Source organism: Peromyscus maniculatus, chromosome 2 (assembly GCF_049852395.1).
Source record: "Peromyscus maniculatus bairdii isolate BWxNUB_F1_BW_parent chromosome 2, HU_Pman_BW_mat_3.1, whole genome shotgun sequence".
Lineage (NCBI taxonomy): Eukaryota > Metazoa > Chordata > Mammalia > Rodentia > Cricetidae > Peromyscus > Peromyscus maniculatus.
Genome location: NC_134853.1, coordinates 59,953,873 through 59,980,636, shown reverse-complemented (window position 1 = coordinate 59,980,636; position 26,764 = coordinate 59,953,873). Strand labels below are relative to the sequence as shown.

The following is a 26,764-nucleotide window of genomic DNA, read 5'->3' as shown; positions in this document are numbered from 1 at the left end:
ATTTACACACTCCACAGGCTTATTCTCGTCATGGTGACTGTATGTCTGTGTATTAATCACTGTCTTCAAAAGAAGCTTCTCAGCTGGGCGGTGGTGGCGCACGCCTTTAATCCCAGCACTCGGGAGGCAGAGGCAGGCGGATCTCTGTGAGTTCGAGGCCAGCCTAGTCTCCAAAGCGAGTTCCAGGAAAGGCGCAAAGCTACACAGAGAAACCCTGTCTCGAAAAAACCAAAAGCTTCTCTGAGGAGGCTTGAGAGATGTACTCATCTATGGTATAAAAATAAGAACTTAGGGGTAAGCTTATTTGTTATTATGTTCATTTAGCAGAATAATAATTCAGGCAGAATTAAAAAAAAACAAACAAACAGAAAATCCTCCCTTTTATTTCATCATTTTTATACTATATTCCCCCCCTTATCTCTTCAGAGATCCCTGAATCTAATCTCCTTTGTTCAGTTTTTTTTCTACCATGACCAATAACAGTTTGTAACCAACCCCCTATACAGTGACAAACATCTATAGCTCACTGAATGACCAAAAACCATCCACTCTATCTCTTGGTAATATGGGTGTTTTATTCTCTAGACTGCTTCTTATTGTCTGGGGACACTGGCATCTTTGGGGGACCCTGAGAAAATTAGGATACTGGTTAAGTCCTGGGAGAGGTAGCTGTTGTCTAGTTTCCATGTGATGGGAAAATGGAGGGCTTATTTGAAGTCTAGCTGGAGTAATCTTTGAGGCTGGACCATTTCAGCCAGCAGCCTTGAAGCTGTTCTGGATATAGAACTCTAAGGAAACTGCAACAGAGATACTCTGAGAGGCTGGATCACCTGGGTCACTCATTTTCATTGATGTCTGGGCCCTTTCTGAAAACATGCAAATATTCAAAGGTAACATACATACCTGCATTAACACAAGTATGGACTGTGCATTGTATGAAACCCAACCAAAGATGACTCTTTTGTTTTGCTTGAGAAAGTAAAATATACGTCACTTGTCTTGTAGGTTTTCTTTTTTTGCTTGCTTATTGCTGGCATGAATGATTCTGAAATTTGTTTCTAAATCCTGTATGACAAGTTTCTAGAACTTGTATGACTAGGCTAAAGCAGGTTGAAGATATATGTGCTGCTATCTGCTCAAATGCCAAAGAATTTTTTTTTCCTGTTGGTTTTTTTGAGACAGGGTTTCTCTGTCTCCCAGACTACCCTAGAACTCAATATGTAGGCCAGGCTGTCCTGGAACTCACACCTGCCTCTGCTTCCTGAATGTTGGCATTCTAAGTCACAGGTTGTTAAGGAAGGTATCAATTAACAGAATGAATTCCAAAGTAGTGGAGAAATTTCCAACCAATTCTGATGTACCATATAGAGAGCATCAAAAACTGATTTTTCAAAATGAAAGGGTGCTTTGATAAATACTGAAGTTCCAAAGTTTTAATTTGTTTCAGTTCTTTCAGAAATTAGTTACACTTTTCAATTAACTACTGTGATTTCAATAATAGTATTCATCTTTTATCCTCAGTGTTTAAGGAAGGTCACAAAAGGGTTAGATTTTTTTAGTCCCTTGTACTTAAATGACTAATGATTTCTGTGGGACTTTGATAAAGTAATGAAATTGCTCCTAAGCTATTTTCCAAGGTCAATTATATATACTTAGCAATCTTTTCAAAGGAAGAATTGAACTACAGGCCTTTCTGGACAAATTAGTTGTGTTAACTTTTTGATACTGACAAAATAATCTAGGTAATGAACTTAAAGAAAGGAAATGTTTGTTTGACTCATGGTTTCAAGAATTTTGTTGTATACTGAGTTGGCTCCTGGCTTTGGGGCATGTTCTGAGATAGTATATTATGGAGTAGTGGAGCTGAATTTCTAAGCGGTCTTATTAAATAAACACAGAGCCAAATATAGTGGTGGAATCCTTAGAGATCAGGGAAATAGTGAGAGCCACCAACCAACCTTACCTCACCAGCTCTGCAACTTATAAAATGCCACGACTTCCTGTCTACCCAGGCTTTTATTGCCTTGCTGTTCTGTCTTCTCATTGGCTCTTAGCCCAGCTACCTCACTTCCTTGTCACTGCCTGTCTGTACAGACCTCCAGGTCTCTATGGTTGGTACTGGGATTAAAGGCGTGTTTCACTAAACTTGGCTCTGTTGCCTAGTGTGGCCTTGAACACACAGAGACCCTGCCTGCCAAGTGATCGGATGAAGGGCATGTGCTATCACTGCCTGACTTTTGCATTTACTTAAAATGGCTTGCTATTTCCTCTGATCTCCAGGCAAACTTTATTTATTAACATACAAATAAAATATCACCATATTTCAGCACAAATAAAATATCACCACAGAGCAGTGTTTAGTTAACAAAGTGCTTACCTCTGGGCAGATAGGGATAGACAGGAACCAACCTTCTTCCAGTAGATGTCACCATCTCCCAGTAAGAATCTAGGTTGAAACCCATGCCTTCACCAACTGGGCCATGGGCTGTTCAGGACTAAACTGTACCACATTTCCTTTAGATCATGTTCTGTGAGTAGAGTGGAGTCCTGTTGCAATTTTCTGGATTTCTATTGCAAATCGTGTTTTTAAACTGTTTTCATTCAATGCTTTCTTTGCTTTTTAAAATACCCTTAATTAAATTATTAATGAAGATGATGACATTATGTTGTTTATTTTCTCATAGGTGTGAATGTCACAGATCATGATTTAATATTCAGAAGTCTAACAGAGACCCTTCAGAATAATGTCACACCATATATAGTCTCATTACAAGCTAAGGATTGTCCAGGTAAAATATAAATGGCATGGTTTCTTGGTGAGGTGTTACAAAATTATGCTCACCTCTACCCTGCCTGGCTCCCACTCTGTGCATGTCTCACTCATTTTTACTCATTGCCATAAATCAATTTATTTTCCCACTTGAAAAGGCCATCAGTGGTTAAACAAAACAGTCTGGCAGAGCCAGACTTGAGTCTGTAAAGCCATTAAATGCACACTATCATACTCAGATTTGTTTTCATCTGGACTGGTAACAGATTTAATGTACTACTCTTGTGATGAATTAGGATTTAAGTCTTAAGGATGTCTTTTTTAAATGAGTGTAAAGGAAGATTTATAATCAATAAAATAGTTCCTATAACTCTGGATGTTAAGGACCGTGACATTCTTTTGTTGTTCAGAAAGTAAGTACATGATATTCTAAAAATAATTTATGATTTCCTGCTTATATATTTGCTTAGATAATACTTGTAGATAATACACATAAATTTTGATCTGATTTTATTCTGAACTAATGAAATATATTTATTTTATCTTACTTAGAAAGGGTTTCATGTAACCCAGGCTGTCATTGAATTTACTGTGTAGCAAAAGATGACCTTGAACTTCTGATCTTCCTGCCGTCTGTTAAGGGATTTCAGGCATGCTTGACCACATTTGTTTTTATTGAGTACTGGCAGTCAACTCTTGGGTTTTGTGCATGCTAGACAAGTACAGTACCAACTGAACATGTCCAGCCCCTAATAAATTTAAATAATAAGGGAAGGGTACTAATGAGTCATTATATATATATGGCATATTTTAACTATATTGATGAAATACAGAAAAAAATATACTCCACTCAAATAATGCAATCAGCTTATCAGAGGTTTCAGTGAATAAGTTTTCTTGCTTTTTATATTCTGCAGATGTGAAACACTTTTTGCAAAAGTTGACCTCACAGTTGATGGACTGCTGTGTAGATGAAAATTCCAAAGAGGTGAAAAGTGTTAACACCCCCAAAAAGACAAATTATTCAATGGATTCACTTTCTAGTTGGTACAAGACTGTCACACAGGTAAAAGGAAACTGAATACTCAGAAGGTTGGCTTGGGATTAGTTTACTTATATGTCACTCTCCTAATAAACAAGTCGGGAAAGCAATAATAGCAGTTTTATGGTAGTGATTTCTTCTGAAGCTTCTAGAATTTGAAAGTATGTAGTATGTAGATTAATTACTGGCAAGTGCTTGGATTACTAGAGGACATTTTATTTGTGGGAGAAGTCCATGAAATGACAAAAAGAAAACATCCCGAGTTGGTTCTGTTGCAAATTCTATTTCTGTAGTAATGGCTGTAACTTTCTCATAGTACCTCCTAAGGTCAGTATTTGCTTTTGTTTGGCAGACACACATCACCTATCCCTGCTATCAGTTTTGTCCTTGACAAGTAATTCTGTAATTTTTAGATTTTAGTTTGTTCCATGCTCGGAATTCTTGGGAGACATTACTGTAAAAATAAGGTATATTGAACAAAACAATACAATAAGTAAAGTATACTCAACAAAATATAAATTTCATTCTACTATGAGCATTTTTTTCATTTTCTATTTTTTTATTAAGAAATTTTTTTCATTCATTTTATATACCAAAGATCCCCCTATTCCCTCCCCCCTCAGCCTCCCTCTTCAAACCCTCCCCCACTCCCACCCACATGAAGGCAAGGCCTCCCATGGGGAGGCACATCTAGTAGAGGCAAGTCCAATCCCTTCCCCCTGCCTCAAGGCTGCCTGAGATGTCCCATCATGGGTAGAGGGCTCCAAAAAGCCCCCTCAGGCACCAGAGATGGATTCTGATCCTACTACCGGGGGTCTCCCAAGCAGATCAAGCTACACAACTGTCTTGCCATGCAAATGGCCTAATCCAGTCCCTTGTAGGCTCCACAGCCATTGATCCAACTTTCATGAGTTCCCTCTAGTTTTAAAAGTACTGTAGTGACGTTTTCTAATGTGTTTTGCTGAAGTCATACATGAAGTTCCATGTATGGAACATAAAGTGTTTTATGTAAGGATGCTTATAATAATAATTTGATCCAAAATCCTAGGTATATTTAGAAATAAAAGTCATGGCAATTTAAGTCCAGTATCTTTAAGTTTGGTTTGGCCAAATATTTATTGTCCATTTCAAGGTTTAAAATTTGAAATACTACATTCATTGTGCCTTTACATTGATAATAAAATTCACATTAGAGCATACTCATGTATCAACTGAAAAAAATCAGTTATATAGAAGTTTCTTTTTCTTACGTTTTCAGCAGAAAATTTATTTTATATATGTTATGGGTCTTACTGAACCTTTTTCTTACAGTTACTATGTCTAGAAACAGATTTTACTAGTAACTGTTGGAATGAGATACTGTTTATTATTTGGGAAAAATAAAAACATTCATTGTGAAATATAGAAAGAGTGACTTTTTTTGTTTGTTTGTTTGTTTTTGTTTTTGTTTTTCGAGACAGGGTCTCTCTGTGTATCTTTGTAGCCTTTCCTGGAACTCACTCTGTAGCCCAGATTGGCCTCGAACTCACAGAGATCCGTCTGCCTCTGCCTCCCAAGTGCTGGAATTAAGGGCATGCACCACCACTGCCCAGCAAGAGTGGCTTATTAATAAGTGGCATTATGGTATTGTTTGGCTGATAAGGCTTACTTTTAACTCCTCCATTCCACAATGATTTAGAACACAGACCCAAAAATGACAAGCAAAAAGAGGACTACTTGTCGACAATGGCAGTCTCCTCCTGTTGTGCTTATCTTGAAGAATATGGAGAGCTTCAATACGAAAGTACTCCAAGACTTCATAATTATCAGCAGGTAGATGATGTGTTGTTGACCTTTGTGTTTTCATTTATTATTCCCGGGTGGGTGTATCTAAATACGATGTGCATGTGTTGGTATGTGTGCCGTGGTGTATGTCCGGAGGCTAGATGGCAGCTGTGAGTGGACTCTCCTATGATCACACTCAGGTCCCCAGGTGTGCCTTAGCCACCAAGCCGTCTCATGGGCCCCTGTTTTATTTATTTTTCAATCACGCAGCATTGCCGATTTCCATAAGGCATTTCTAGTATTTGGTTCTGCTTGCCTTTCTCTCCCCATCTTTGAGTTCCCATCCCTGTTGAAATGCTTCACCTCCAGTTACTTGGCGTTTTGTATAAATTTTCCTTTTTCTTAAGAAAGCATTACTTTTAACTTAAAAACACAGTGTTCATTTTAAGACTAACTTAATGAAATTCAAAACTACTTTAGTTTTTTTTCAAAACTGTATGTTCAAAGACCCCTTAGCAAATTATTTCCTTGGTTTTTGGCATAAGGTTGAGAACTCGGACAGATTTAGCCTGTTCTTAGTTAACATGGTAAATAGGTATAAAATGTCATTTATCTTACAAAGATTATCTCCTTAAATGTTTTCAGTATGAAAGTATCTTATTTTTATATATTTCCAGTAAGAATTTTTTTAATATCCCAATTTTTTTTAAAGGAATCTTATGAGACTTAAAATTGAAGTAACTAACCCTATTTTAAATTGCCATGACATTCATTCTCATTGTATATTTGTGAGGGTATAGTTAACTTTCTTTTGAATATTCTCTGTGTCAGCTAACATACTAAAATTCATATTTTTAATGTGGTGTGGTAGGATTTTTGCCCCATTGAACAATAAGTTGTAGATACATTCATATATCCTCCTCACAACATTCCCCTGTGCTGGGGATAAAACCGAAGACTTCATGCATGCCTGTGCAAATTCTCTACCATTGAACTCTATTCTCAAGCTAATGTCCTAAGACTTTTTAAAAAAAAACTTCTTACCATTCTGTGCAGATGAACAGTGTGGTGTATAACAGTGTTATTTTACTTGAATTTGACTGTGGTCATCAAAAGTAAAGAACTTAGAACAGCTACAAGAGAGTACAGTGCTTTATTCCTGTGAATATAGAAAGAACTTCATACAGCCAACTTTGGAAAGCAATAGGAAATAGGAGAGAGCAGGCACAATACAGAGAAATGTGACTTGTAGAACCCCTTATGAATAATGCTGTTCCACTCCATAGAAGCTGTTTGTTTCTGTCTTAGTTGTGCTGATATGAAATCCTGTTCAGTGTGTTTAGGATAAAAATAGAAGGAAGGGATATGACTCTTTTGAATGATGTCCATCAAAAAGATTACTTACATATGTGTGAAGGTAATGTATGTGTGAAAAACAAAGGGAAGACTAGTGGAAAACTGAGGAAGACTGGGTGAGGCTCAGAGTTGGTGAGAGTATATTAAATGATAGTTGGTAGTCTAATCTTAGGGATCTCTGGGTTCTTACTTATAAAGGAAAGGATCCATAAAGGATTGATAAAGAGTTAGAATCTAGGAGATGGCTATTTTATTATTATTTTTACTTTAAAAAGAAAATGAATGATCTAGAAAACTTAATAACAATGTCTTAAAACAATCATTTTGAAGTGTAATACATTGAAATATATTTGCTGAAGAAGCTTTTGTATCTTTCTAAAAACTAGTCAGCATCTGCATGAGTTTCCACTGATTCTCATTTTTGGAATCGCCACATCTCCTGTCATTATCCATCGACTGCTTCCTCATGCCGTGTCATCTCTGCTGTGTATAGAGCTCTTCCAGTCTTTGTCTTGCAAGGAGCACCTGACAGTGATCCTTGATAAGGTAAAAAGAAAGCGTGTCCACCAGTGCCATGGAGTTATATATAAAAAATGATACCAAGAAATCCCTGTGTCTCTCAGACTTCTTCAACTTATTTGCAATTTCTTTTTTTTTTTTTTTTTTTTTTTTTGAGACAGGGTTTCTCTGTGTAGTTTTGGAGCCTGACCTAGAACTTGCTCTGTAGAGCAGGCTGGCCTCACAGAGATCCACCTGCCTCTGCCTCCCGAGTGCTGGGATTAAAGGCATGTGCCACCACCGCCTGGTTTATTTGCAAATTTTAATGCTTTTATTATGTTTATAGTATAGTCTCTGTATAAAATTGCCGTCTCAAAAAATAAGCTTTATGAGAGTGATCATATGTACATTCTTGCTTTCATTACTTAGTTGAAAAATTAGGCTTTTAAAATTAATTTAAAGGCTTCAGGATACAGCTCATTAATAGAACACTTGTCTCCAGAATTTAAAATCCTGAATCATGACAGGACACTAGTGGAATTCAGGTGTTTCTGGTACATGGACTGCTCTCACCCAATGTGAGGTTGAACTGTTGACCTTGTGTACAACCTACTTCACAAATGAGTCTGTCAGATACGATAAGCCTATAGGCTGAAGATGATGCCCCAACACTGCGGAGAAACCTCAGGTGACTGTCCAGGCAGCTGGCTGTTTCTGTCAACTCACAAAATTTTTGGAAGTTGCTTTTGTGTGCACTTCCTGTTTTTATTTTTGTTAGCTAATATTATTTCCTTCTTGGGTCTCTGAGGGAGTTGAAGATTAGTTAGTTATAGTTGAAGATTAATTAGGATAGAAAGTGAATTAGATACATTTTGGACTTACTAAAATAGGATAGATAAGGGAATTATTTTCTCTGATTTGTCAAATACAAATGGACTAGACATCGTTTAAGTATTTGTTACTTGTATATATTGTATATAGTTATTGTACTTTTGTATATAGTTTTTCTTTTGTTAGTTATAACCTTTTGCCTTTTTTCTTTTTATTAAAATAGAAAAGGGGAAATATGGTGATATTTTATTTGTACTGAAATGCGATTTTAATTTTATGTTAATAAATAAAGTTGTCTGGGGGTCAGAGCTATTAGAGCCATAGCAAGAGTGTGGCGGTGGTGGCACACGCCTTTAATCCCATAGATATCTGTGTGTTCAGAGTCAGAGCTATTAGAGCCATAGCAAGAGTGTGGCGGTGGTGGCACACGCCTTTAATCCCATAAGATCTCTGTGTGTTCAGGGATACAGTCAGCATTGGAGACATATGCCTTTAAGACCTAGGGGGCTGTACATTCAGACAGTGACGAGGCAGTCATGTGTTTGGGTTTACAACCAATGAGAAGGCAGAACAACATACTATAAAAAAATGAACCGACAGGAAGTAGGTCTCTTTTTGCGAAGCTGGGACAGCAGGAGGAAGGGTGAGATTTTAGCTCTGAGCTCTGACTTCTCGGCTTTCTCTTTTAAAAAAAAAAAAAAAAAAAAAAAATAGAACACTTGTCTGTCCATGTGGAAGGCAAGCCCTGGATTTCAGTCATCTTAGTACTAAAAGGAATAACTAAAATTTTACATAATGTATGGATGTCAGACCATTACTGGTATGTTTTGACCTTGTATTTTATATAAAATGGTTTAAAGGTGTTAGGATTTATTTTTATTTTACTTGTGTGAGTCTTTTGTCCTCATGGATGTATGTGCACAGAAGAGGGTGTTAGATTCCTAGAATCTGTAACTGGGGTTACAGGCGATTGTGAGCCACTGTGTGGGTGCGGAGAATGGAGTCCTGGTCCTGCAAGAGCAGCCATCTCTCCAGCCCTGCAGTCATTGTGTGCACTTTGACAGTGTCACGTTGCTCCTGACAACAGCTGCTAAACTGAGACTTAAGCTTCCATGATGTTCCTGTGTGAATAGCAGTGTGGTTCGTTAGTATTGACTGCCACAGATTCATTGGGGATCCCATTAAGATGTGTTTCCTGATAGTCTGTAGGTGAGCAGTAACAACCCTGTGGTCATCTGCCAACCACTTCCGCACATCTCTCCACAACAGATAGCACTCTAATTTATTGACACATTGGGAAAAACCTTCAGTTTGAAATTGATTAATTATAGCCAAATGCAGTTGTCTTTGTGCAACTATACTTTTGGAAAAAGTCCTAGTATAACATTTGATTTTCAGATGTAAAGCATTAATGTAGTTCTTTGAAAACTAACCAAATAATACAAGTTGCTCTATATTTTTAAAAAGAAAAATCATTTTTGTTCTTCATATGTTCTTGTTCAGTAAGTACATAGCTTGCTACAGTTCACTATTTCGGATCAGTAGGGAGAGAAACAAGTTTTATTTGGTAACAAGAAAGTACATCTTTTTTTTTTTTGGTATCTTCTGGTTGTGAAGAAGAGGGTTATTTTGTTAATATGTATTGTTTGAAGATTAGGATTTAACAGACGTTGATAGACATCTTTGGTCAGAATAGAGTTTGAGGATGGGAGTGGTGGCGCTTGGGAGGGAGAGGCAGCAGGCAGCTCTCTGACCCCCCCCCCCCAACCTGGTATGCATAGCAAATTCAGGAGAGCCAGGGCTACCTTGTAAGATCCTCTTCCAAACACACCGGGATTGTCATCTGGACTGCTTTTTGACTCTGAAGTAAATAAAGTTTACTATTTGTCTGATATTTGACCTAAGAAAATGTGTAGCTACTATTGCTTTCATATTTGTGCCACAGTAGCATTCTTTGTCTTGTTATTTATTCTTTGTGCTCATGATTAGCACAAATCATGGATGTGTCTGTTTTCTGTCCCTCTGTCTTTCAGCTGCTGCTTACAGCTCAGTTTCCTTTTAAAATAAGTAAAAAGGCATTACAAGTTCTGACCAACATCTTTTTATATCATGATTTCTCAATTCAAAACTTCATAAAAGGACTTAAGGTAAGAAAATACTGATGTGTTTGAAAGTTCACCACCTGATTCTAAGTAGTTTACATTATTTCAGATTGATTAGTGTGATGATTAGGACATTTTAGTAGTAAGATCTAATTCTACTTATTTTTTTCTAGAGTCTACCTTTCCTTTCTTACCTTGCAGTCACTTATAGAAGATAAAATTAGGGTATCAGTAATGGAAAAGAACTGTTTCCATTAGAGAGTCTTGACCATTGAGGAATGGGCTGGAGGGGAAGTATTTTTGTTTATGACTTGATGAAATCTTATAGGCTTGTTACCCAAAGAATGCCATTTATGAGGGTCAACAAACTTCTGTTACAGGCCAGAGAATGAATGTCTTCAGCTTTGTTCTGTGTGTGTTTGCGACCTTTGCTATTGACATTTTTCAAGCTATAAAACCACATTTTTAGCTCGGCAGTGGTGGTACACGCCTTTAATCCCAGCACTTGGAAGGCAGAGGCAAGTGAATCTCAGTAAGTTCCAGGTCAACCTGGTCTACAAAACCAGTTCCAGGACAGCCAGGACTGTTATACAGAGAAAGCCTATCTTGAAAAACCAAAAACAAACAAACAAACAAACAAAAAAAAAAACACAACAAAACCCCCCCACATTTTTAGTTTCTGGTTATATGGAAATAAGTGATATCTTATAGTTTGATATTTAGTGCACATGTGTGTTTGTTAATATTTATTTTTATGCATTGGGAATGCATGCTCATTAGAGTCATATGAATTGCTTAGGCTAAGTGTTGATTTTGACGTTACAGCATTGGTTTTAACTTAAAAAGGACCCCATTTTTCAGTTTTTTTAAAAGTTACTTTTAATTACTTTTCTTGGTAACTCCCTAGTTGTCAAAGTGTACTCACTGTGAGTACATGCTGGTTGTCAGTTTCATTAAGACCTATATATTGTAACCTTCATTGGAAAAGTCTAATATGATCATCTTCATCCTTTTATCCTTAGAAAGTCTTAAGTTTTTATTGTTTTGTTTTTAGACAAGGTTTTTCTGTGTAGCCCTGAATAGACTAGGCTGGTATTGAACTCAAGAGATCTACCTGCCTTTGTCTCCGGAGTGCTGAGATTAAAGGCACGCACCACCACCCACTGTTCTTAAGTTATTTTTCATGTATATTCATTCTGTACATAGTCATAGTTGTTTTGTGGTCTGATATTTATCCTTTTTGTTAACTGGCTTTTTAAAAAAGAATTTAAAAATCAAGACAGCATTTACCTAACAATTTATGGAATTAAATGAGAGAAGGACCTCTAAAATTTGTTCTGCCATTCATTTTGTTTGTTTATGAAATACTAGGCACTTATGGTAAGGAAGGCACTGCTAAGCCCTAGATAGACAGAGGGAAAAGAAATCTGTCCTTAAATTGTTCATTGTCCAGCAAAGGAGGCAGAAAAGTAAACCCACAGTTAATGTTTTGAGTAAGCAATGCTATGAAAAAAACATACTTTGAGGTTTATAGAAGGAAAACAACAATAATTTAAGTTTCAAATCAGTATACTGAAAGAGGTAATACAGATCAGAGCAGAGATAAATGAAATGGAGATTAGAAACTACATGAATGTTTTAGTTAGGGTTCTATTGCTGTGAAGAGACACCATGACCATGGCAACTCTTAGAAAGGAAAACATTTAATTGTGTGGCTTACACTTTCAGAGGTTTAGTCTATTATCATCATTGCAGGAAATATGGCAGCGTACAGGCAAACATGGTGCTAGAGAAGGAGCTGAGAGGTCTACATCTTGATCCTCAGGCAGCAGGAGACTGTGTGTCATACTGGGCGTAGCTTAAGCATAGGAGACCTCAAAGCCGCCCCACAGTGTCACACTTCCTCCAACATGGGCATACCTCCTAATAGTGCCACTCCTTATGGGCCAAGCATTCAGTCACATGAGTCTATGGGGGCCATACCTATTCAAACCACAATGAAGAAGCAAAAATATAAGACTGATAAGCTCATAGCCAAACTAACCGCCTCAAGAAAAACCCCAAGTTAATGAGAGATAAAAAAGAAATACGATAACACATACCACTGAAATAATTAGAGAAAAATTATTAATTCCAGGGAACAAGAAAATAGTGAAAAAAAAGGATAAATTTCTAGAAACATATGAATTAGCAAAAGTAAGCCAAGAGTAATAATTTAACAGCAAAGGAAAGGCTATGACTAGTTTTATCTCTGGCCAGATCTTCTGTGGTTTTAAGAATAACTAATGCCACTGTTCCTCAAACTACTCCATAAAAGAAAAGAGGGTCCTTCCAGAGTCATTTAGTAAAGGTGATATAACCCTAACACTGAAACCAGGTAAGTACTCAATTACAACATAAAAAAACTACATATTAATTTGTATGATTAGTACAGATTCAAAGATTATCAGTAAAATACTTGCAAACCAAATTCATTAACACAAAGGTCATCATACACTGATCAAGTTGGTTTCATTCCAAGGATGCAAACATAGGCTATTATACGATTCAATGCATACAGTGCAGCACATAAATGGAGTCAGGCAGAAATCATGTGACTGTCTTTATGGACACAGAAGGGGCATCTGACCTGTTGAGATCATTTTGTGTAAAAGCTCTGTAGAGACTAGGAATAGACAAAACATAACACAGCAACCCTGTAGCCAACCAAATATTTTAAAGTTTGTCTATATACCAGAAGATTCTTAGGTCCTGCCAGGCACCTGCAGTCCAGTGGCCTGCTTATAAAATAATCACACTGAGGCTTAATATTAATTATAACTGCTCGGCGATTTGCTCAGGCTTATTACTGACTAGCTCGTACACTTAAATTAACCCATAATTCTTACCTATGTTTAGCCATGTGGCTTGGTACCTTTTTTCAGTTCTGCCTTCATACCTTGCTTCCTCTGTGTCTGGCTGGCGACTCCTGACTCTGCTCTTCCTCTTTCCAGCATTCTCCTTGCTCTCCCTGCCTATACTTCCTGCCTGGCTACTGGATAATCAGTGTTTTATTAAACCAATGTACAAAAGCATTATCCTACAGCAGTTCCCCTTTTCTGTTTAATTAAAAAGGAAAGTTTTAACTTTAACATAGTAAAATTACATATAACAAAACAGTAACCAGGTGTCTCCAAGCTGCGCACTATGCTGCATGGTGGATATAGCTTTTGCTAGTACAAAAAAAAAAAAAATGGTTTCTGGGCTACCTGCTTCTTTAATGGAGGCATAGATCCACTGCTTCCATGGGTTGATGGTACACATGGCCCAGAACTGGAGGTGAATTACCTCTGCCATGTTGGGAAGCTGAGTTGGATGGAACCAGCAGCCATGATCCAGCTAGCTCAGTCAGTAGAGTATGGGACTCTTAATCCCAGGGTTCTGGGTTTGAGCCCCACGTTGGGCACCGAGGTGCTATGGGATGCTCTGTATGCTGTGAATGTGTTGCTCTGATTGGTTGATAAATAAAATGCTGATTGGCCTGTACCCCGGCAGGAAGTGTAGGCGGGATAAACAGACAAGGAGAATTCTGGGAATAGGAAGACTGAGTGTGCAGATGCCAGCCTGCCCTCCAGGGAACAGCATGTAACGGCACACAGAATATGTGTCGACATGTAGATTAACAGAAATGTGCTGAGTTTTAAGGGTAAGACCTAGTCAGTGGTAGGCCTGAGCTAATGGCCGGGGAGTTTTAATTAATATAAGCTTCTGAGTGATTATTTTATAAGTGGCTGCGGGGTCTGTGGGGCTGGGCAGGACCACAGAAAACTTCAGCTACATTTGTCTGTAGAAGAGCATGTTAAATCATTAATTTCCTTTGGGGAATGGTATTTTCTACTGACTAGAATATGTTTTCTCCATTATTTAAAGACCTGTCTGTCTAGTTACACAGTGTGCTGGTTAGTTTTTGTCAATTTGATGTAAAGTTACCTGGGAAGAAAGAAACTCAATTGAGGAGATGCCTCTACTATCTTGGATACGTCATAGTGGCATTTCCTTGATAGTTGATTAATGGGAGAAAGTCCAGCCGGCTGTGAGTGGTGCCTCTTCTGGGCAGGTCATCCTGCGATTGGATATTTAGAAAAGTAGCTGAACATGAGCCCAAGCAACTCTGTAAGCCCCATTTCTCCATGGTTCCTACCTCTGCTTGTGATAGCGTCACTGCCCTGACTTCCCTTAATAATGTTCTGTGGTTGGGATATGGAAGCCAGATAAACCCTTTCTTGCCTAAGTTGCTTCTAGTCATGATGTTTATGATAGCTAGAGAAAGCAAAGTAGGATACAGGATTATCTGAATAAACAAAATTATTCCTGAGAAGCTTGTTTAAAATAAAATAAAAAAAAAAACAAAATTTGATAATCTTATATTTCTTTTTTTTTCCGGAGCTGAGGACGGAACCCAGGGCCTTGTATGCAAGCGCTTTACCACAGAGCTAAATCCCCAATCGTTATATTTCATTTTATAAATTACTTTAGAGGTTTTAAATAAATCACACTAGAATTTGGAAAATCATTCCTATGGAGACAACAGTGGTCTATTGTTTGAGTTCTTTAGTAGTGAGTGTATTTTTTTTTAATGGAATAAAACTGAATTTGAAGGTACAGATTTTTGTTGCTCTCATCAGTAGGTAAAGCATCTACCACGGCAGCATCATATTTATTTGAACAGATAGATCAGGTAGTATAATTTCAGGTGATGTCTTTTGAGTAATGAGACATCTGTTAGATCTTTAGATCATATGCTGGTCTCATCCCTATTACATTTGCAATCATTTTAAGTGGTTTCTGCAGTAATATATCCATTTGTGTTGTTTTCTTTTAATATGTATTTCTCAGAGTACTTTTTCTGACCTTGTCCACAGAATTGTAGCCTTGAAAGTATTAAAGGTCTGGAAGTACTTTTGCAATGTTGTGACATAATTTTTTAAATATTTATTTTTATTTTATGTGTATGGGTGTTTTTCCTACAAGTATGTTTGTGCAAGAAGAGAGTGGCCAGTTCTCTGGAACTGAAGTAGCAAATGGTCACTGCCTCTGGTTGCTGGTAGCCCAACCTCGGTTATCTTCGAGAGCAACAAGTATTCCTAATTACTGAGGCATCTCTCCAGTCCCAACCATAAATACTTTTGCTTTTAAAAAGAGTTAAAATTAAGCAGATAAAGGGCAAAATATTTACTACCAAACTAGAAAAAATTTATCGTATTTCTTTCAGCTTTCTCTACTAGAACATTTTTATTTGCAACCCCTAAGTGTTCTGTGCTGCGATCTCCCGGAAGCCAAGAGAAGAATAAAATTTTTCTCAGTTAATCAATGTGAAAATGTCCGGCGCCTTCCATCATTTCGGAGGTAAAATGATGAGTACATATTTAGTGTATTTTATATTATAGACTAGGATAAATGAAGGATGCTAACTTTAGTTGGTTTTGAAGTGAGGAATGAAATGATAATTTATTTTGCAGTGTAAAACTACTTTGCTTTTGATGATGGAGTTTCTATGTTGGATTTAAATTTTTAACATAAAGAAAAATACTTTTACTAATATTGTACATAACTTGTAAGTTCTCTAGAGTTATCTTTTAAAAATAACATTTCCTATTTCTGGGATATGGCCTTTATGACTTCACTAGTTATCATTAAGTTAATTATGAACTGGTGTATTTAATATATTTTTGAAAAGAAATGAAAAAGTATGGAAACAAGTCTAAGTTATTTTTCCTAACATGCTATTCAAATATATAAATTTGCTTAATATTCTCTTTTTCTGTATGGGATGATAAAAATTTTAGGTACGTGGAGAAACAAGCTTCAGAAAAGCAAGTTGCACTGTTGACCAGTGAGACAGTTTTAAAGGTAGGAATATGTGCGTCTTACTGCCTTGTTCTTCATGCAGAAGTATATGCATTCAAACATTGATTAATTTTATAAAATATACCTGTATGTCTTAATAATGGAGGATGAGCTACTGAGTCTTGATAGTCAACTAGGAGTGAGTACTACACATGACAAAATCAAGTGTAAATCAAGCCATGAAGAATTTTTCTCCGATGTTCTATTTTGGAAGCACCTTTATATCAATAGAGATTTGCTGTATTGGTTTTTGTTTTTGTTGTTATTAAATTATTATAAATAAAAGCATGTAGAAGCCAGGCAGCTTAACCATCTACTGCTAAGTGGTCGGAATTGATTTCATTTTATTATATAGTGATAATTTAATACCAGGAAAGAATAACATTCTTGCAAATTTATTAGTTATGAAACGACAAATACTACATGTTTTCCCTTGTATGCGGAATCTAGATTAAAAAAAAAACAAAGAAACCATGCAAGTAGAGGAGGACCCATTTGGAGCGGGAAGGGACTAGTGGGGAGATGAATATGATTAAAGATGAATATGACTATGACAATAAGTATTAAAATGGCATTCTAAAGCAAATAATTTTGTAAGTTAATGTATACTAGTGCTATAGTTTGGATTTCTATTGCTTTGATGAGACGCCATTACTAAAATCAACTTGAGGAGGAAAGGGCTTAATTTGCTTATCAGTCCACATCATATTTCATAATGGAAAAAAAGCAGACAGGAACCTGGAGGCAGGAGCTGATACAGAGGTCATGAAGGAATGCTGCTTACTGGCTTGCTCAGCCTGCCTTTTTTATAGAACCCAGAAGTACCTGCTCAGGTGTACCACCACCAGTGAGATATGCCATCCCCCTCCCACATCAGTGACTTAATTAAGAAAATGCACTGCAGGTTTGCCCACAGGTCAGTGTGATGGGGCATTTTCTCAATTGTGGTTCCCTCTTCCAAAATGACTCTATCCTGTGTCAAGTTGAAATAAAAATTAGCCAGAACAACTAATAAAGATAAAAATTTTGAGGTCGCTATACAATATAGAATCTGCCAGTGAAAACTTTTTTATTTCTGAGATAAATAATATGGTTTTTAATTTTATAAGGCAACTGTAGTTTCAGGGAAGGCCAATCTTGTGCCTTTAATCTTCAAACTCCTCTTTCCTCTCCCCTGGATACAGCTACTATTACTGGTTTCTTATCTGTCATTCTAGAATCAGAGTCCACATGTAACAGTAATTATATATACTTAGAGAACTCTTCTTTCTTGAAGATAAAATGACATTCCTCAGCACGTTATATTTTGCACTTAATCTTATAAATCATTCTATGTTGGTACTAAAGAGGGTGTCATAGTATTCTATTGAATAAATGGCCCTCCATTTTACTTAGTAAGTTTTTTGCTGATAAGTGTTTAGAAAACTATGTCTCATTTATTTTCACATTACTCATGCTTGTGTAGGAAAAAAGCTAATAGCAAATTGGCAATAAACTGAAAATGAGCTTAAAGAAGCCCAACTTCTTTGGGTGTGAATTTTACTGATATGTATTGTTTTTACAATTTGAACAAAAGATGTTAGATCCTACAGGACATATAGTCGGTGGAATCATAAACACTAATTTGTCTATACTGTAAAATCTTCTTTGGACTTTGGATCTATTTAATTTCACTTCATGGTGCTTTTTTATTTGTAAATTCTTAAAATATGTATGTGTGTATGTATACACACACACACACACACACACACACACACGAGTGCTCTGTCTGCATGTATGCCTGCACACCAGAAGAAGGCATTGAATCCCACTTAGATGGCTGTAAGCCACCAGGTGGTTGCTGGGAATTGAACTCAGGACCTCTGGAAGAGCAGCTGGTGCTCTTAACCTCTGAGCCATCTCTCTAGCCTCATGAAGTTTTAATCTAAAAAACATCTTCAAAATACATTGAGAATGGCTTCTAGTAAATATTATTTTTTTCTTTTTAAAAATTTGTTTATTTTTGAGATAGTCTGGCCTCAAATTACCTGCATAACAGAATAATCTCTGTAACCCTTTTAGTGCAGTGTAGGAAGTTCTTGGAGCCAGTGCAGGTGATTGTACTAGAAGAAGAAATGTCAGAACAAGTGAGGCTAAGTGTTCTAAGATTAGGAACAACTCTCTGCTGAGTCAACTGTTGCTAGCTATGTTCTTGCTGGAACATTCCTAGTATATTGTCAAAAGTCAAGAATACTTCATCATCCTGAGTGAGGTAACCCAAACCCAGAAAGACAGTTATGGTATGTACTCACTCATAGGTGGATTCTAGATATAAAATAAAGAACAATCAGACCACAACTCATAGAACCATAGAGGCTATATATATAGCATGGAGGTCCCTAGGACGACTGTGGCATATAAAAAAAAAAATGTGATAAATATAGAGCAAAAAATTATTGGATTTTAAAAAAAAAGAAAAAGAAAAAAAAGAAACAAACAAGCCCCCAGAAGCCTCTGGTGTCACCTTTCCATTGTCAGCACCTTAGTAACTGCTAAGACAAATGTTTATTTCATTAATTTAGTCAACTCCTGTTCTTAGAGGAATTCCTAAAACTTAGAAAAGTCAAATAATGGTAACTTACTAGATGTGATTGAGAAGTGTTCCAGTAAGAAAGGTTTTTCCAATTTTCTGACTTCAAATAATGATGTAGGGGAGCAGGTGTGCCTGACATGAAAGCCTGCTGTCCTGTCCAGTGATGAGGATAAGACCCTCATTCCAAGTCCCCTGCACCAGCTGGCATGCTCTCTTTGGTACCCCTGGGTCCTCTACACCTGATTCTACTTTTTTTCCTGGAACGACAGAAGGCTATTCTAAGTAACATGACCTGTAGCGGGGGCTATACTCAGGTAAAGGACACCTGAGTCATGAAATAAAGTATAAAGCTTATTGGTTAAAAAAAAAAAAAGAAAAAAGAATACTTGTTACAGTACTCTTGAGTAACTGGTATGACAGAAGAGCCCGTCTAATCTAGTACAGAAATAGCAACTTTATCTGTTTCAGGGACTCTTTGTGTATTTCCTAGGCATTTCTTTATGTTGTATTCTTGTTTCACTACCTTCTGTTTGTTATTTTCTTTGCTATATTCATTTTAGCGCTGCATATTTTGTCCTTAAGGACTTATTTTCTCCAGACTTTATACACTTAGAAATATGAAGAAGTGCATAGACTTTGTACTCTTACCCTTAAGTTATATGCTACTTATTGAAGTCATACAAAAGATGTCTATAAAAATAATTAGTATGCCTGTATTTTTAATTTAGAATAAAAATATCTGTGAATATTTTAATTTTTTTCTAAAAACACAGTCATTCAGCAAAATTCTCCTGTTGGTAATCTTGCATTCCATCTTGAACTCTAGCTACTCATTAGCTGCAGTTCCTTAAGAAAAAGACTTACTAATTTAAGCTTTAATTTCCTTATCTATAAAATGGAATGATTCCTAGTGTGATTTCTGCTTAGCTTATCCAGCAAGTAAAGATGAGATAAAAAATATAGCAAAGTTTTTATAATTGCAAATCATTACATGTTTTTCACTACCATAAAATTTGATCTCAGTTTTAAGTGCATAGATTTATGTGTTTTGTGTATCATATACTATCTTTATATAACAATACGCAATACTCAGTTACTTAGTTATATATAGACATGCCTAACTTCTGGATGCTCCAGAGGAGGTTGAGACAGGGTTTTTCTGTGTATTTCTGACTGTCCTAGAACTCTCTGTAGACCAGGCTGGGCTCAAACTCACAGAAATCCTCCTGCCTCTGCCTCCCAAGTGCTGGGGTTAAATGTATGCACCACCACTGCCTGCCTTTATAATCAAGTTTCTAAGAGGTAGAAAATAAATTATACTCCAGAGAAAATTTGAGCATTCCTGACTATTTCTGTCTTAAAATGTTTTGCTTTCTACCCTGATATACTTAACAATCAGTCGTTGTCAAACTTCAGTTTGCCTCAGAATCACCAGTATTTCTCTGATTACTAGAGTGGTGTGCATTGTCTCTTCATGGTCATAAGACAGATTAAAAAAAAAATCTGTGTAGATGAAGTGTCACAAAGGAGTGCCATGGTGTTAAAGGGTTGCAGTCGGGGCTCAGGCTGCAGCCCAGTAGGCACAGTGCTGCCTTGCGTGCCCAGGTCCGTGGTTCATTCCTCCTGATTGCATAAACCACATGTTTCAAGGCCATCCTGGGCCATATAGGGAATTTAAGACCAGCCTGGGTTATGTAAGGCCCTGTCTCAAAAATAATCATTCAGTCAGTAGTCACAATTAGTAAATGATGGATCTGCTATAATATCCAGACCTGACTTCAAAATCCTATATCCTTTGTAGAATACTTTATTGAAAGTGCAAGGAAGGAAAAGATGCCTAAGGTTCTTTCATAGTGTTTGAGAACTCAGAAATGAGTTTTTCAAATACTTTGGCAAGTTGGTTCTGAAGGTAGTTTGTGGGTAGCTTAGGAAACTGCTTCCAATGAGGTAGCTGCAACCTTTACATTCATGTAGCCCTGTCAAGCTGCCTGGGTGTCCTGCCCAACCATGCATCTCACTGCTCTAACTGAAGAAAAATGGGAATAACACCCCCAATTTGCCTCCAAATACATAGTTTTGTTATTATATATTTATATAGACATTTACATACATACTTTAAGTAACATTTAAAAATAAAGTTCTTTTTTTGTTTGTTTTTGGAGACAGGCTTCTCTTTGTAGCTTTGTGCCTTCCCTGGAACTCACTCTGTAGCCCAGGCTGGAGTGCTGGGATTAAAGGCTAAAAATAAAGTTCTATCATCATAGCTTAAGGGTAGGTTCATTATAGTACTGTGGACGATATAGTCTGTATTATTACTAATATTTTGTTATTTATATTTATCCTTTCATGTCATAATCAGTTTCCATTAGTCTCAACATATTTTATGAATTACTAACCCTACATAGTTTTAAGAATATTAATGTATTTGTATTCAAATTATCTTTAAATCTGTTTGGCGTAGTTTGACCCCTCATAGATTATATTTGAGCTATGCAGAAAACTTACTACTCTGGCATTATGATGTTTCAGTATTTCTATGCCTATTTGCCCAACCAAATCCACTGAGAATAAAAAATGAAGATTAAACTTATGTAAGTTATAGTAAATGACTGTTAGTAAGAAGACCTAAATCAGCAATTTCATTTTACAGATTGTGGTGGTTTGAATAAGTATGGCTCCCATAGGCCCATATATTTGAATGTTTGGTCACCAGGGAGTAGCACTATTTGAAAGAATTATTTGGTGTGGCTTTGTTGGAAGAAGTGTGTCACTAGAGGGTGTGGAGGATGGGCTTTGAGGTTTCCAAAAGCCCAAACCAGGCCCAGTGGCTCCCTCTTTCTGCTGCCTTCTGATCTGGATGTGGAATTCTCAGCTACTTCTCCAGCACCATGTCTGCCTGTGTGCCGCCGTGCTCCCCACCATGATGGAGATGGACTAAACCTCTGAAACTGTAAGCAATCCCCTATTCAATGCTTTCTCTTATAGAGAAGAGTCATCATGGTCATGGTGTCTCCTCACAGCAATAGAACACTGACTAAGACAGATGAACTCTAGTACACACATAAAGAAAGGTATAGAGCGGCCATTTAGGAAGTAGAGGGAGAGAATTGAAGACAACATATGCAAAAACCCCAAAACATTCTTGTCACATTTGAGAATTGGCAGGCAGGCTATTTTGTATTTTCTCTAATTATTTCATAGCAGAGAAATATTTTTACCCCTTTATCTCAAAATTCAGCATGAATCCTAAGTGGACTTCGTGTTTCAACAACAGAGGAGTGACATCTTTGAGGAAAATAGTGGATATTCTTAGCCAAGGTATATTTGGGTTGAATCATCCTGAACAGTTATGAAATACACTGACAACTGTGACTAGTATATAAAAAAAGATGCCCAAGAACAAGAAGGATAATTATAAGTATATTCAAAGAAATTAGAGAAGACAAATTCCAAGAGAACACAAACAGCTAAGTGAAATAAGAAATTTAAATTCAAGATATGAAGGAGAATTCAATAAAGAGATAAAAATACTAATGGAAAAACAAATGAAAATACTGGAAATGGAAAACACTGTAAGTCTAATAAAAAGGCCAAGCACCTGGAAAATCTCATCAATAAAATAGATCGAGAATAGACAGCATATTTGAACTTGAAGAAGGGTGTAAGAGGAGTGAGAACTTTCCAACAAAGACAAAGATAATAAGTAAAGTGGGAACAGGGTTTTCAAGACATTTGAAACACTTTGAAAATACCAAATTTAAGAACCATGGCACTGAAGAATAATTTCATTCTAATGACACTGAAAAATTTCAACAAAATCATTTCCCAAAATTACAGAAAGAAGGACCAGTCCAGACAGAGAAGACATTTATAGACAAATAGACAAGAGCCTGGAAGTCCCTTCATCACATATAATTAATACTAAATACACAGAACAAAGAAGGAAATTATATTGGAAGTACCACAAAAGAAGCAAGACTATGGTGGTATTGTGTTCCCCAAAATATTGTGCACTGTAATAAACTTATCTGGGGTCAGAAAACAGAACAGCCACTAGATACAGAGGCTAGAAAATGGTGGCACTCACACCTTTAATCCTAGCATTCCAGAAGCAGAAATCTGTCTGGATCTCTGAGTTCAAGGCCACATTGGAAACAGTCAGGCATGGTGACTCATGCCTTTAATCCCAGAAAATGAGCCTTTAATCCCAGGGAGTGATGGCAGAAAGCAGAAAGGTATATAAGGCATGAAGACCAGAAATTAGAAGCTTTTAGCTGGTTAAGCTTTCAGGCTTTGGAGCAGCAGTTCAGCTGAGATTCATTCTGGATGAGGACTGAAAGGCTTCTAGTCTGAGGAGACAGGATCAGCTGAGGAACTGGTGAGGTGAGGTAGCTGTGGCTTGTTCTTCTTCTCTTATATTCCAGCATTCACCACAATAAGTGGACTTAGGTTTGATTTAATTAATAAGAGCTTTTAAGATTCCTGCTACACAAGACATGTATAAAGGCAGGCCTCTTGGAATAATAGTCTTCAACAAAAACTTTAAAAGCCATGATGGTTTGGAATGTTGTATTCCAAATTCTGAAAAATAGTTAACTACCAACCCAGACTGCTGGATCCAGCAAAACTGTTTGTTACAATTGAAGAAGGGAAAACTTTCTGTGACAAAAAGAGGATTGAGGATTTCCTGACCAGTAAGTGAAAAAATACAAAAGATAACCTGAAAGAATTCCTTCGACTGAAGAAGAAAACAAACATATCCATGGAGCCACAGGGAAGAGTAAACCATTATTGAATAACAGTTTAGCAAGAGAATGGGGACATAATAAATTTTACAAAATCAACCAGATGACAGAAAATAATACACACCTTTCAATAAAAATGAAATGTTAGTGCTCTCAATTCCCCACTCAAACAACAAAAGCTAGATAAGGGCATTATCTGGACCAGTGAGGCGGCTCAGTGGGTAAAGGCACATGCAACCTAGATTGACAACCTGGATTCAAATCTGGAAGCCGCATGGTAGAAAGAAAGAAGTGACTGCTGGAGTTATTCTCTGATCTCCACACACATGCGCATATGCGCGCGCGCGCACATACACCATAAATACATAAATCTAACTTTTCAAATTCCTTAATGACAGGATCCAACTCTTAGTTCTCTACATGAAATTAGACCTCACTAAAAGGGACTACCATAGTGTAATGGTTGGAAAATATATTCTAAACAAATACAACTAGGAAACAAGCTGGATTTGTTATTCTAATATCTGGAGATATAAATTAAACCAAAACTAGTCAAAATAGATAAGAAGGTCACTTCATTGAGGAATGCACTGATAGCTTAACTGTTAAGAGTACTTTCTATTCTAGCATACCCAGGTTTGATTCCCAGCACCCATATGACAACTAACAACTTTGACACCCTCTTCTGGCCTCTGGCTTCTATGCTCATGTACACAGTTACACATGCAAGCAAAACACCCTTACACATAATATTAAATATTTTTCAAAAGAAGGTCATTTCATATTAAGGGGACAGTCCTTCGAGAGGACATTATAATTCTGAACATATATGTACCAAGCATGGGAACACCCAATTTCATAAAACAACTACTACTAAAGGTAAAATTATAATTTAATTCCAAAACAATAACAATGTGTAACTTCAGTACCCTACTTTAGCCAATGAATAGATCATCAAAGTAAACAAAGAAACACTTGAATTAAATGATAATATAATTAGCATTCCATCAAGATGCTCCAAAATACAAATTCCCCTTAGCAGCCCATGGAATATTCTAAAATAGATCATATATTCAGAGACTAAATAAGTCTTAACATATAAAATAATTTATTGTATTTTTAAAAATGTATTGTGAATGTAAGATGTGTACATGAATTCATGTGTTCACGTGCCATGGTTTACATGTGAAGGTCAGAGGACCATAATTCAGAAATCGTTCTCTTCCTTCCATAATGGAATCCAAGAATAGCAGAGAGCAGATTCAAGGAGACAAGGAGATCAGAATAGGATCAGAATACATGATATGAAATCCACAAATAATAAAAGTTAGAAGAAAATGTTTTCCAAACATTGGGCTTTGGGCAACCCATTTTCTTAATTAGTGATTAGTCGGGGAGGGCCCAGCCAATTGTGGGGTGTACCATCTCTAGGCTGGTGGTCCTAGATTCTTGAACAAAGAAGGCTGAACAATCCATGTGGAACAAGCCAGTAAGTAGCATCCCTCCTTGGATTCTTAAAAGGTTTTGTCCTGTGTGAGTTCCTGTCTTAACGTCCTTCAGTGATGGACTATGATGTGGAAGTGTAAGCCTTTCCTCCCCAACTTTCTTCAGTTCGCGGTGTTTTATCACAGCAATAGGAACCCTAAGACAAAGCTGTCTTAGTTAGGGATTCTGTTACTGTGAAGAGACATCACCATGGCAACTCTTATAAAAGAAAAAATTTAACTGGGATGACTTGCTTAGAGTTCAGAGGTTTAGTCCATTATCATCATGGTGGGACATGGCAGTGTGCAGGTAGACATGGTACTGGCAAAGTAGCTGAGAATCCTATTTATATCTTACAGGCAGCAGAAAATGGTCTAAGACACTGAACTATATCTTAAGCATATATGAGACCTCAAAGCCCACCTCCACAGTGACATACTTCCTCCAACAAGACCATACCTACTCCACAAGGCCACACCTCCTAAAAGTGCCACTCCCTTTGGGGGCCATTTTCTTTCATACCACCACATTCCTGGCTCCCAGAGGCTTGTAGCCATATTATAATGCAAAAATGGATTCAGTCCAACTTCAGAAGTCCCCATATTCTATAATAATCCCAAACTTATTTAAAACTCTAACGTTCAAAGTCTTTTCTGTGATTCATGCAATCTCTTCATGGTAATTGCCTATAAAATCAAAATCAAAAAGCAGATCACATACTTCCAACATATAATGGCACAGGATATGCATTGCCATTCCAAAATATAGGGAAGGGAGCTCAGTGAGGAAGGAAATACTGGACCAGCACAAGACCAAAAACCAGCTGGGCAAACTCCAAACTCTGCATCTCCATGTGTGATGTCAAAATGCACTTCAGATTTCCAACTCCATTCAGCTTTGTTGACTGCAACATATTTCTTCTTATTGGGCTGTTGCTGCTCCCTGTTAGCAGCTCTCCTCAACGGGTATCCCACAGCTCTGGCATATCCAACATCTTGAGATCTCCAAGGCAATCCAGGCTTCAACTTTACAGCTTCATGCAATGGCCTCTCGAGGCCTCCATTCAGGGACACCCCTGACACATGCCTGGCCTCAGAGGCTTTCCTTAGTTACGGAAGCAAATTCCATACCCCTTCCTTCTCTTCTTAACTCCAGAACCACGTGACTGAAGCTGCCAAGTTCAGCCCCTTAGTGGGGCTGGAACATGCCCCCCCCCCTTGTTTAATTACATCTTCACCATCTTTCTGTCCTTCACTGCCTATGCTTGGCTGTCTGGAATTTGCTCTGTAGACCAAGCTGGTCTCAAACTCAGAGATCTGCCAGCCCCACCACACCTGGCTGCAGGCTTTTCTGTAATTTCTTTTCACAAGTTGGAAACAGCTGGGAGGGATCTTGCCCTGAGGTAACCACTCCTTTTAGTCCATTTCTTCATCTGTTTATCTCCTTGAACACAGAACTTGGTTCCATTCCACTTTTTGGTGTTTTCTCCTTAAATTTTACATTTTGCAATTTAACCTGCTCAGCTTGCTCCTTTTCATTATAAATCGTCATTAGAGTTACCCTATTAACCACACGACCGAGTCTATACTGGGCTGTTTTGAGATTTCCTCTGCTAGTGGAATTAATTCAAAACTCTTCATTCACTTTAGCCTTAGGCAGACTCTTTGGACAGGGGCAAAAATCAGCCAGTTCCTTCACCAAAATATCACAAGA

General features: G+C 37.2%; 1 protein-coding gene across 2 annotated transcripts in view; it reads left to right on the top strand.

Annotated features, from left to right (window-relative positions):
* Positions 1–26,764, top strand: part of Orc3 (origin recognition complex subunit 3) — a 69,414-nt gene that overhangs the window by 16,633 nt on the left and 26,017 nt on the right. For both annotated transcript variants that reach the window (XM_006975309.4, XM_006975308.4), the window contains exons 5-11: positions 2,685–2,789; positions 3,688–3,836; positions 5,491–5,624; positions 7,319–7,478; positions 10,295–10,408; positions 15,615–15,748; positions 16,189–16,252. In XM_006975309.4, coding sequence (XP_006975371.2) covers positions 2,685–2,789; positions 3,688–3,836; positions 5,491–5,624; positions 7,319–7,478; positions 10,295–10,408; positions 15,615–15,748; positions 16,189–16,252 — 860 coding nt within the window. The remainder of the gene's footprint in view (positions 1–2,684; positions 2,790–3,687; positions 3,837–5,490; positions 5,625–7,318; positions 7,479–10,294; positions 10,409–15,614; positions 15,749–16,188; positions 16,253–26,764) is intronic.